General features: G+C 42.3%; 1 protein-coding gene across 3 annotated transcripts in view; it reads left to right on the top strand.

Moving 5' to 3' along the window:
- CDIN1 (CDAN1 interacting nuclease 1) overlaps positions 1 to 11,798 on the top strand; it is a 183,860-nt gene extending 172,062 nt beyond the window's left edge. The window contains exons 11-12 of one of the 3 annotated variants that reach the window (XM_077322971.1): positions 5,665 to 5,782; positions 9,521 to 11,798. In XM_077322971.1, coding sequence (XP_077179086.1) covers positions 5,665 to 5,782; positions 9,521 to 9,649 — 247 coding nt within the window. In that variant the 3' untranslated portion in view covers positions 9,650 to 11,798. The remainder of the gene's footprint in view (positions 1 to 5,664; positions 5,783 to 9,520) is intronic. The other 2 variants (XM_077322973.1, XM_077322974.1) reach the window with 2 other exon arrangements.
- The last annotated feature ends 1,312 nt before the right edge of the window (positions 11,799 to 13,110 follow it).

Here is a 13,110-nt window from a genome sequence, read left to right as displayed (position 1 = left end):
GGCTTCTTTTTGACTTTTCTAAAGTAATTTGTTGTTGTTATGTGCGAAGTCGTGTCCGACCCATCATGACCCCATAGACAATGATCCTCCAGGCCTTCCTGTCCTCTACCATTCCCAAGAGTCCATTTAAGTTCGCACCGACTGCTTCAGTGACTCCATCCAGCCACCTCATTCTCTGTCATCCCCTTCTTCTTTCGCCCTCAATCACTCCCAGCATTAGGCTCTTCTCCAGGGAGTCCTTCCTTCTCATGAGGTGGCCAAAGTATTAGAGTCATCTTCAGGATCTGGCCTTCTAAGGAGCAGTCAGGGCTGATCTCCTCTAGGACTGACCGGTTTGTTCGTTTGAGACCTGCTAAATCAGATAAGTTCAGCATTCTGTTTCCCACATTACTTACCAGATGTCCTAGCAGGCACAGAAGCATGGAATCTACCCAAACCTCGCCTTTTGTTGTACCCACCCCCACACACCCAACTGATATTCAAATGAATGACCTTACAATAATATTGGTTTTATTTAACCATCATATCTAATAGCAATTGACCTGTCATCCATGAATATTATTTGCAAATTTAGGAAAACATTTCGTAAACCTAATTTGTTATAAAGCAGGTGGATTAGCTTTTTTAATGGCATATACATCCTCTTCTGCATTAGTGTAACTGATAGATTTATAGCAGAAACACATGTTGACCCATTATTTTCCTTTGCCAAATATAAGAATTCTAGTGACTTCCCTTTATCTCACTGGCCTCCCACCCCATCTTGACAAGTCTGGCCAAAATGTATAAATCTATATGATGCCTTGAAGGTAACATATTTTTGAGTTATAGGCTGCCTTATGATTGGTTTAGGAAATAGACTACAAGATTACAAAAAAGATTATGAAAAATAGTCACCTTTCAGCCATGTCCAGAGTTTGAAAATGCCTGTTTAAATATGGAAGCATCACAACTTGACTCAGAGTGGTCATGTTTATTTATATCCATGCTTTCTATTACAATTTTAGCAATTTATGTATAGTACTTTGGAACAAGCTTGGTACTTTTTTGAAAACAGCACGGAAAATTTAATTATTAAATAAAGCAAATCAGTAAATGACTTTCACAACAGCAAAACTTCACACACAAAACACATGTTTCTAGAGTAATTTGTTATCTGCAGAAAACTCAGTGTACCAAGGCATATTACTGGCAGGAAAATATGTCCTCCATCTTTTAAGAATATCTGTATTCCTTTCAAAGAAGCAAGAAAAGGAAATAGCTAAAGAAATACCTAATGCTTTTGATGTGATAAGGACTTTACAGTCTTTTGCTTGCTCCTTATTAAAATCTTATGGGGTAGGTCAAAGTGTGACAAATCCCAGATGTCAGATCACCATGGCGCCTAGAAATTTTATTGTGGCACCTAGGTTTTTCACCCGTTATTATAATGTAGTGCCTCCTCAGAAGTGCAAAGTTTAATTATCATTTTACATCAAAATGTTTTGTGGCATGACATAAAGTACATGTGCATGAAGTTCTTGTCATTGCTTATATGTTAACTTTACACCATTCAGTTATGGTAGATGAATCTTTTCTGAACTAGCTGCTTTTTATACTGCCTCTAATATTCGATTAAATAGAGCTTTTTAAAGCAACAATTAAATTATGAGAAATAGGGGAGAAATTAAATTAGATAAAGATTAGAGGTTAGCTTTATGTTGTGCTGATGACAGCCATGGTTATCCCATATTTATATATATATACTGAAGCACTTTTGTCATAGTGTTAATAAAATTACACAACACCATAATGAGTTTAGGACTAAGTTTTGTAGTCAAATAAATAAAAAAGATATACCCATAGGTGGCATTCCCACATTTACCAACTTAGTTGGAGTCTGCCCAGGCAAATGAACCACACAGCAGTACACCAAGGTGAGCACAAAGTTTTCCAGGGGCATGGCAATAGCAAAGGAGGCAGAGGAGAACCTGGCCCAGTGCAGGGAAGGCCCATATAGGGGAGCAGATCCTGTTGAGAGTGCCCAGTGGAGTGGAAAAGGGGACAAGTAGTCCCAGCCTCACTAGGCCTGAGCAGGCTGGAAGCAAATTTATGTCTGTGCATGTATCCATTGGATAGTACTGATCTTACGCAAACAGACATTTTAGAGGAAGAAAAAATATACTGCACAACAGAAACTCTAGCGGGGGGGGGGGTCTGTGATGCCACTGATGATAGCACCCTCCCTTGAAAACCCTGATTACTTAAGAAACATGCAGAAGAAAATAAACTGATTCCACAACTGTGGAACTGCAGAGGGAGGGCAGATGTATGGAAGAACTGTGTCCAAACAGATGTGGAAAAACCATGCTGTATCCATGGTTATCAGTAGATTGAAACTGTATTTTATACTATAACTAGCAATAAAGCCCACTGCACAAAAATATATATATACTCAGAGCCCATTGACCAGGCAGGACACACTCACACCTCTCCAGCACCACCTTAACCTGCAAACTACCCTTTGCCTCCGCCAATCGCTGCTCATCTCCAGACTATAAAAAACAGTTCCCGAGGCGAACATAGCTGCTTTGTTGGGTGGACTCTCAGGTACAGCACCATCTTGAGCCTCCACCTCCAAATCTAAAGGAATATTTCCAGCTCAGGGTTAGCCAACATCCAGGTGGAGCTTAGGGATCTCCTGGAATTGCAGTTCAACTCCAGACTATAAAGATGAGCTTCCCAGGTGAAAATGGCTGCTTTGAAGAATGGATAATGAGGCATTGTACCCTTTTGAGACCCAACTTACAAATTGCAAGGAATATACCCCACCAAAAAAGTAACCAACCTCCAGGTGAAGCCTTGAGATCTCCCAGAATGACATCTTCAGACTATAAAGATCAGCTCCCCAAGTGAAAGCTGTTGCTTTTGGGGGGGGGGGGGGTCTTTGAGCCCACACCTCCAAATCTCAAAGAATATTTCCAACCCTGGGGTTAGCAACCTCCTGCTGGACCTGGAGATTTCACAGAATTTCAAGCTATAAAGTTTGAAATTTCCCCAAATGAGAACAGCTCCTTGGGGAAGGGGGACTCTAGGGCATTGTACCCCACTGAAGTGCAGGGATGCCAGCCTCCAGGTGGGACTTGTGAATCCTCCAGAATTACAGCTCATCTCCAGGCAACAGAGATCAGTTCACCTGGAGAAAATGGAGGGTGGTCTCTGCGGCACTGTAACCTTTTAAGGATCAGAAGGAGAGGAGTTGGTTCTTATAGGCTGATTTTCTCTACCTGAAGGCATCTCAAAGTGGTTCATTATCAACTTCCTTTTCCTCTCCCCACAAGAGATACCCTGTGAGGTAGGTGAGGCTGAGAGAGTCCTGATATTACTGCTCAGCCAGAACAACTTTATCCGTGCTGTGGTGAGCCCAAGGTCACCAAGCTGGCTGCTTGTGGGGGTGGGGGGGGGGTGGAATCAAACCTAGCTCATCAGATTAGACATCAGTGCTCCTAACCGCTATACCAAGCTGGCTGTCTTCCAAATCTGCTTCCAAATTTCCTGGAATATCCCTGTCAAGTATTGGCAAACCTGACCTGGCCAGCTCCAAGGGCATCTGAGAGCCACAGGCTCAGAGACCCAGCCTTCGCATATCACCCACACAGAGAGACAGAAACCTGTTCCTTGCCTAAATCAGTTGCTGTTGGAGGCTTCCTTCATAGCAGGCCTGAAGGGAAGGGGGGGTGCAGAATCCTGAACAAGAGCGACAACTGGCCCTGAATGGAGGATATTCCACCAATAGGAAAAAGGGTGTCTGGTTCCATCAGTGGTTGCTGGACAGATCCTTTGGACATGCTGGTTAACTGGTGAGTCGTCCTTGATCACAAGTTCCCTTTTATGTGGTACTAGAAACTAAGCCTGCTGCCGTTTAAATGCAGCGGGCACTAGGGAGGCTATGGAGTTGGGCAGGGTGGGTGTGCGAGCTGGGGGCGGCGAGGGCACGCACCAGAGGCCGGGGATGGGGTGGCCTGTGCAGCTCCTGTGGCGCAAACCTACTGGAGGCGTTAGCGTGGTTAAGAGGAGAGCGTTGTTCGGAGGGCCGGGGCAGCAGCGGCGCTGCTGGGGCCGCATCTGGCAGGAGCATTCTCTCTGGCCGGGGTCATCGCGGGCGCGGCTGGAGGGTGTCCTGGCGGCGTGGCTGTGGGGGAAGCGGGTGGCTGGTGATGTTTTGTGGGCAGGCCGGCCGTGCGGGCGCGGCCTGGAAGGCAGGCAGGAGTTCTTGGAGGCAGCGTTCTTGGTGGCGGAAGGCCGGAGCAGCTCAGGCGTTCTTGGCGGGGTGGTCGCGGGAGCCATGTGGGGTGGCGGCTGGGAGTTGCGGTAGCGGCTGGGGATGGCGGCGGGCGCTCCTGGGCACGGGGTCAGTGGTGGACCATCGGTGTCGGGGGGTGGGAAGGTAATGGCGGGCAGGTGCATGGTCCCAAGTTGGTGGGGCAGATCAGGAGGCGCTTCGTTTCGTGCCTCCCGATTCGTCAGTCCGACGGCAACAGACCAATCCGTTGCCGCCAGACTGACAATCGGAGGGCCCAATTGGCAGGCGCAAAGCGCCTGCCAATTGGGCCCTCCGATTGTCAGTCATGAGGAAGGGGCCTATCAGCACCCTTCCTCATCACGGACAGGGCCCGCCTTGGGTGACCTTAGCCGATTATTTAATCTGCTCCGCAGGAGCTGTTAAAGATGATGATGATTGCTAGAAAGCAGTTGGAAGAATAAGTGCACTCCAATCTCTGGTCACATTCTATGGGTTTTAACTCATTACTCCCTATGGCTGGCCTATATCTTTCCAGACAACTTCTGGGTTTTTCCCTGACTGTGATTTCTATTCTGAACACTTTCTCAGCAGTCCAGAGCTGTCCTTACATTGATCACCGTGAGCAAGAGTTGTAGCATTTTCAGATCCTCAAAGCCTTATTTTTTCAAAGTGATCACAAAAGAAAGGTTAGTCACCAATTTGTTAAACAGTATCATTAATCTATAAATAAGTTCCTCCACTTACTCTATAATTTAAAGCCTTGAGCTGGATTATTCACACATCAAATTTGTGTGTGTGCGTGTGTGTGAAAATGGTGGTGTGTCTCATATTTAAAAGGGAGGTTCTTGCTTCTATCTTTGACCCCCTTACTTCTTCCCTCTTGACACAAAAGGGGAAAAAAGGTTAAATGACTTTTCAAATTAAGGCAGCAATAATTAACTACTAGCATTGTTTGTGATTTTCCGACTCTGCGAGCTAATGAGAGAGAAATTAGTGCTTAGCAGCAGGAGCTCCTGAGAGTCAGTGCCAAACGCTAAATGTGCCAACAAGTTAATTTTGGTTTTAAGTATTTCACTTAAGTCTTTTTGAACAACGAATTCAAATAGCATTTGTACTGCTGCTGCACACAGGCCATTTTTGATTTGCACATCCACATAGGGAGAGTTTTAAAAGAATACCCTAACATTTTTTAAAGATACAACCTGTCCAACATTGAAGGAATAATGGGCTACACAGACACACACCCTCAAAAAAGAAAACGCCAATCTTCCAACAGTCAAGTGAGAGCGTGCACATTGATGGGCTAGTGTTTTCTTAAGTGCCATCAAATGGCTTCCAACTCATGGGGACCATATGAATTAATGACCTCCTATCATTCACAGCCTTGCTCAAGTCTTGCAAACTGGAGGCCAAAGCTTCCTTTATTGGGTCAATCCATCTCATGTTACATCTTCCTCTTTTCCTACTGCCTTCAACTGGGGAACTTTAAGCAGTCTCTCAGTAAGTTCAGATAATTTTCAATAACAGTAGTGCCGTTCATATATAGAAAAATAGAAGTGTTTCGTTTCCTTTAGAGCAGTGGTCCCCAACCCCCGGTCCAGGGACCGGGACCGGTCCACGGATTAGTCGGTACCAGGCCGCGGCTCCTCCTTGTCCTTCTCCCCAGCTGCTGCCTTGGGGGCTGCCCTGCCACTCTTCTGCTGTCTCATCTTTGGTGCTCTCCGGTGGCTGTCATGGCTGGGGCTCCCCCTCAGCATGACACTGTGTAGCTGCTGCTGGCAGTGCCTTCCAGTGGGTGGCGGGTAGTCAGGGGCGCTGGCAGGAAAGCAAGCGGAGCAGGGGCTCACGCAGTGGCGGTGACGTCCCTTGGCAAAAGACTACCCCCCCCTGAGCCTCAGTAAAATTGTTAAGCGTTGACCGGTCCCCAGTGATAAAAAGGTTGGGGACCACTGCTTTAGAGAATAGCATGAATTGACTGATATTGGATTCACTACCAATGCAACTATATTAGCCACTTCTGTAGCAAACTTCTTAGCTTTTGAATCATATATAGATCTATTAAGAATTTATTTTATAGTGTGGGAACAATCCTTATATACCAACAACAACCACAGGTAGTACTTGGAAAAGGGGATTCTCTTCTGTCCCAGCCCCTCCTAAAGGTAAAGGTAAAGGTATCCCCTGTGCAAGCACCGAATCATGTCTGACCCTTGGGGTGACGCCCTCTAGCGTTTTCATGGCAGACGCAATACGGGGTGGTTTGCCAGTGCCTTCCCCAGTCATTACCGTTTACCCCCCAGCAAGCTGGGTCCTCATTTTACCGACCTCGGAAGGCCCAGCCCCTCCTAGTTGTATGTAAATCACAGCACTGGTATAATAGTTCAGAAGAAGAGGCGGGCTTGTACATTATCTCCCATGTGTTCCATTCTTGTGCTCCTTTCCTTCTTATGACCCCCAGGGAATTATTGCTGACTAGGGAAGCCATTTGTTTATGTGCTGTAAAGAGAATACTGATTCTTTAAATCCACAGTCATCAGTTCATGTGACTGATTTGAGGGGGGGGGGTTAAAGACAGTATGAAGTTAGGTCAAGACATTATTAACTGTTGGATGTGAAGGCAATCTGGCTGAGCTCTGTCACCTCACTGATTGCCAGGGTTGATTCAGCTGATCTGACTAGCTAAGCAGGTGTCCCCTACCTCCTTCACCATTCCCTCATGAAGCTATGTGCTCAGTGGAAGAAGACAACCATCAGTCAAGGGTATATGATAGCCGTGCTTTCCTGCTAGAACCTCCAGTTACTAGCTGTCCCCGCATCACTTGCCACAGCAGCCGCAGACACAGCAGAGGGCCACTGGGGCAGGCCTGTCCTCTACTATGAAAGTGGGCTTTGCCTAGTGGCCAGCACCACAAAACAAAGCCATTTTTTCCTAGCTAGAGACTACCATGGGGAAAGAGCTTAAAATAGAAGGGCAGGTAAAGGTAGGTTGCCTGTCGGGTGGGAAGGAGATAATGTGACCAACTCCAGTTTAGTGTAGTAGTTAAGAGCGGTGTCCTCTAATCTGGAGAGCCAGGTTTGATTCTCCAGTCCTCCACATGCAGCCAGATTGGTGACCTTGGGCTAGTCACAGTCCTGTTAGAGCTGTTCTGACAGAGCAGTTCTGTCAGAGCTTTCTCAGCCCCACCTACTTCACTGGATGTCTGTTGTGGGAAGAAGAAGGAAGGCACCATACAACTTCCGGTAGTGAAAACCAGGGTATAAAAACAGTTCTTCTTCCAGGTTAACAAATACCTGGAGATTTGGGGAGTGGCGTCTGGGAAGGGTGGGGTTTGAGGAGGAAATGGACCTCCTCAGGAATATAATGCCCAAGTCCATCCTCCAAAGAAACCTTTTCCTCCTTGAATGCTAGGGTTACCACAGAGGCCAAAATCAAGTGATGGACAGTGCAATCCTAAACAGTTACACCATTCTAAATTTATGAGTTTAGCATGATTTAACCCTGTTTAAGATAACCCCAAAACATCCCTGTTCACATAGTACAATGAATGCACTTACATTGTGGGGGGGAGGGGGATCCTCTGGGCATGGAATTGGGGTCACTGTGCATGAGCAGCTAGTTGTAGGGGGAAGGACTCTGGAGTTCCCTTCCAACTCGATGATCTGTTTGTAAGAAAGAGCAAGCAAACATTCACTTTCTAAATGGAACTCAGAATGAGTACCAAAGGTACATATGTTGACTGTAGCATGAGAATGACTCAACATGCATATAAAGAACTATCCAGTAAATACTGCATGGATTGTATGTGCATTCACTGTAATTTGTTATCAAGGATTATGAGAACAGAAAAGTTATTCTCTTCAGTCAAAATGGTGAAAGAATATCACTATTTTGTCCCTTTCAATACCTGTTCAGTATGCAGTTCACATGCCTTTTAACATCCATCCACTTTGGCATTGGAATGAACTCTCCCTAATGAAGCCAGCCTGGCATTGCCCACAGTTTTGAATATCTGTATTATCTACTTGGTGAACATTTAAATTATTATGGCTCCCTTGAGACATTTTCATTATAATTAAAGCATTAACAAAAGCTGGCTATCATGTTGAACTGAATGTGGACAGCAGCTTTGTGTGAAACCATTACATGACATTCCATTGAACTTGTACATACGGCCTCTTAACAGCTCATCCTGTACTGTTGTTTTTGGCAAGTTCACTGTGCCATACAATAAATCATGGAAAGAAAGCTTTTTGGCCTCATGTTGTACAGGCTTCTGTAATGTTAAGACTATAGAAAGCTGTTCTGTTTTTAGACATCCTTTTACTAACCCAGCATTCATAATTTATGATTTCACTGTAAAATTCTTGCAACACTACACCAAAAGTAGCACTTCCCTTTAATTAAGAGCTCTCAGTAGGAAAAATGTGAAGCTGATGTGCAAAACCTATCCCTGTATCCAATGATTGATAGTGATTACTTCTTTATGAACCCAGCCTAAGGGTCTGAACTTCCTGATGGGTAAAATAGGCCATGGGGCTACTTCCTGAGATAACCTAGTGGGGATCAGTCAGTCTTCGTAATATTTGAGGAATTCATGAGGCATTGTTCGGATAAAAAGTTAGTGGTGAACGGTGCTTTGCCATAGCTTCTTGCATTGGTCTGCATTGTAGAGATTGTACTTCAAATACAAATAATCCGTTTTTTATTGTTAAGTCTTCTGAAATCTGTTTTTAAACTGTTGTTACTCTGGAAATATCAAGTTAGAAACAAATGGAAAGAGTCATTTGTTTTTGTGGTTGCTTATTTACTTAATTTATAGTCCATCTTTTTCACTGAGGTTCAAGACATATTATATAGTTAAAACAATGCAATCACAATAAAATAGTATATACAATAAACAGTGCAGCAAAATCAGATTACAAAATTGGAGACTATTACATACATTAGAACAGTATAATATATCAACATATATAACCTTTGTCATAAATTAGACAATGATTGTATATGATTGCCTGTTTGTTAATGTTTATTTAAGAAAAATATTATTTTTTTAAACATCGTTTATGGAAAGCAAATCATTAAGCTCAAGTTTTCAACAGACTATGTGTAAAGTAGTTTTCTGTGTGATTATTTTTTACCTATACTGCCAAGTTAACGTGATTGGTTTGTTGCCCTCACCTGCTGATATTCAGCTTCTAGAATTATTATTTATGTCTGGCCTTTTGTTTTCTACATAGATTTGGTCCTGGACTAGTGATCTATTGGTACGGATTTATCGAAGAACTGGACTGTCATCGGAATCGGGGCATCCTGCTCAAAGATTGCTTCCCTACAGACATAGTTACTCTTTAAGACAGCATGGCTGAGCAACAAAGTTGAGAGGAAAAGGCAAATCCGGAAACAGTGTGACTTTCCTGCAGTATAAACTATTGGCAACATCTTCCCTGAACTTCAGTTGAACTTTTGCTGCCCAGGATCACACTACTATTGCTTTAGACAAATACATGAAGGGTTTCTGTTTTACCTCAACCCTCTGCTGATGCAAGCAGCCAAAAACTACAGACACAGCCCAAACATTATCAGCATTTCTGTCTCTGTCAAACAGTTTATAGATAGCCATAATCTTTCTTCCTTCCGGATGGCTTCTCCTTGCACTTTGAACAAAAGAAGAAATGTGGAGGCTAAAAGGTGTGGCTCGGTTTTCCTCTCTGGTGTGAAGTCACCTTAAAAAAATGCCTTCTGTCATACAAAACCGTCTTCTGGTAAATGTTAAATATCCAACGCAACACTCAAATAAGAAAATTAGTTACTATGACATCTCTATTCTTAATGCTTATATTGTACGGATCTCATACAGTTCACTCAGGAGCAGAACATTATGTTGTCTGGCCATAGATTGGTTTAAGTCTGAACTTCCTGGCGTTGGCAGCACGAAGCAAACCGTTGACGCTTTTAATGTGTGTTTAATGACTAGCATAAGTTACTTCATTTTGTGTTGTTAGAAGCAAATCATATAATGGAAGAAACATTTTTCTTTTTTAAAAGGCTTGTATCAGACTTGAAATTAAAACTCAAAAATGTTTATTGTGTATATTAAGGTGTAATAAACTTTTTAGTGCTGATGTTTTAAGACAAAAAACAGTGGGGCATCATTTTCTTGGCAATCTATGTTCAGAAGTAACTTCTAAAGCCAATTATTTCTTTAGATATTTTACTGTGGGGAAAACTGAAAATCAGAGCTTTGTGACTATGTTAACCAAAGATCTGAAAACAGGACCTGTGTCACAAAAATGGGAAAAGGTTTAATAAAGCAAGAAAAATATAGCTCAACACAGACCACACAAGCCCTAAACTGACCTCTCCATAACTCTTAAGTACCCAGTTGGAGACTAATCAGTTCTTCTCTTTCTTTATCCCTTTAATCCTCTTCTACTTCTCAGGCTTTCCTCCCCCCCCCCCCAACCACCACCAACTCTAGTGAGTACTCTATATTAATGTTGTCTCCCACAATAATTATTACTTTATAGCCTTTGGAATCACATTCTCTTTAAACACTCATCTTATAACCAGGGCTCATCTATAAACAGGGCTGTTTTTCTGCCTGGTTGCCCACTGGATTGTGTCTCACACATACACGTATACTACGGTGACCAGATTATCCCACTTTTGGAAGGACATCTGGGGGCATCTGGTAAATTGTACTTATGTTGAAATTTTAAAATATATATATTACAATACTATTTTTGTGTTCTATACGTTCTATGAAACTTTTTGTTGCTCCATATAGACCAAATTTTTAATCAAGAACCACCCCCTCCCCCAGTCAATGGTGTCCTGCTTTACCAATGTTAAAATCTGGTCACCTTAACATACACAAACATTCCTAGACAAAATATCTTTCAAATAAGTAATTTTGCTTTTTAATGAGGTAAAATGATTTTAAAAAATTATTTCCTTGAGAGAACTCTCAGTACTATGTCTTGATCATGGCCTACTTAGTAGGTAAAGAGGCCTTGGAGTTTTTGAAGTATGTTTTCCCCCCCTCAAAGATTAAACTTGCAGTAAGACCTTATTCTAAGCAGCTGTAACTCATTTCTGTTCAGCTACTTAACATACTGCAAAAGGCTCACAGGTTTGCACATAAACATTAGGCAGACAAAATCTGCAATGTGTAAGTACCTGGTCCTATGCAGAAGAAGGATTCAGAATGTTTTTGGCAGCTAAAACTTTGAACAGTAATTCAGCATTTTCCTGATACAAACTTGAAGATGAGGACTGTCGAAATGCAAAAGTCTTCAAAAGCAAAACATGACTTGCTTGAGGTTGCACAGCTGCATTCTACTGTGTAAAACTGCAACAACATCCTTGAAAAGATGACCAGGTACCTTTCTCTTCCTCTGCCCAGATGTTGAAAATCCTGCTCACACCTCATCTAATATTTGGTTTGTATGGATTTGATATGAAATTTATTTTAAGAGAAGAAAGATAAATGAAGTGCTCATGCTTTTTTTTCACCTTTTCAATGCTGTGACATAACAGATTGGCATCAGAATTCTTTATTCATCTTCATATGTACTTATTTCTAAATAATCACATTAAAAACAGTACAGAACAACTTATGAATATGATTGTTGAACTGTACTAATTATGGTTCCACTACTTTTCCATCACCAAAAAGATTTTAAACATTTTCTATTGCATATGAAAGAAATTAAGAAATGGTATTGCTGTTGTTCTATGTTATAGAGTGATAATATTTTCATATTCTTTCTCAAATATAAGCATCAAGTCTAAGAGATAAAAATAACACTGGTGCATATTTTACAATGCTTTAGTCGTTAGAACCTTAGCATTACAGCCAAATCCAATTTTATGTAGAGAGTATTCTGCAGAGTGTGCTAATGAATTATGCCAAGCAAGAAAACAGAAGTGTGCATAAAACTGAATGATGTTCTCACTGGCATATATAGACTTAGCAAGCATCTGCTCTTATAAACACTGTAAAAAGGCCTTTCCTGAAGCCATAGAAATTGCAGCATTTGTGTGCAATGAGTTCAATATGGAGGTAAAAAAATCCCTGGTTCATCAATAATGAGGCATGGACGCACATGGGCTCATTCTCAATTGCCAGAGGCAGAGTTAATTACCCTTTTACTATTCTGGAAATATTCTTCCTAAAAGTACCAGAGAGGAAAAAGGTAGTGCTATGAGTAAATAAATGTTCTTAAAGGTTTCACACACATTGGATAACGCACTCTGAGAGTGCACGATAGAATCATTTGCCTGGAGATTTTTCCTGTTTCCACACACTCAGGACATATAAAGCAGCCATAGAGTTGACTGGTGATTCTTTGGCTAAGACTAGTAGTTAGTTATAGCTCCAGATGCCATAAATGGGATTTCCTCCAGATGCCATAAATGGGATGTGAGATATGTTAGCCTGAAAGGTGCTGGCTTGCCTGGCAAGACTTATGTCTGTACAACAATCTTTTGCTATTTGAATACAAGTATTCCAAATTTAAGTTCAATATCTTCCTTGTATACTACTGGAATTATTTATTTATTTATTTATTTATTTATTTATTTATTTATTTATTTATTTATTTATTTATTTATTGCTGTTTTGTGTAACTCCAGCTGATTCCGCACAGGCGGCACCACTCCAGGACAGCGATGCTGTGGATCTGCATGCTCTGCAGCTTTCTGTGTTTCCATGGGGGACACACATATCAGCAGGGAATCCAGTCCACCACTAACGTGTTCCCCCAGGGGACGCAGCCGCAGTGGACAGGTTCTGCTGCGTGGGGAGCAGTGTGGCCTTGTTATT

Source organism: Paroedura picta, chromosome 2, assembly GCF_049243985.1.
Source record: "Paroedura picta isolate Pp20150507F chromosome 2, Ppicta_v3.0, whole genome shotgun sequence".
Lineage (NCBI taxonomy): Eukaryota > Metazoa > Chordata > Lepidosauria > Squamata > Gekkonidae > Paroedura > Paroedura picta.
This window is presented reverse-complemented; position numbering and strand designations above follow the sequence as displayed.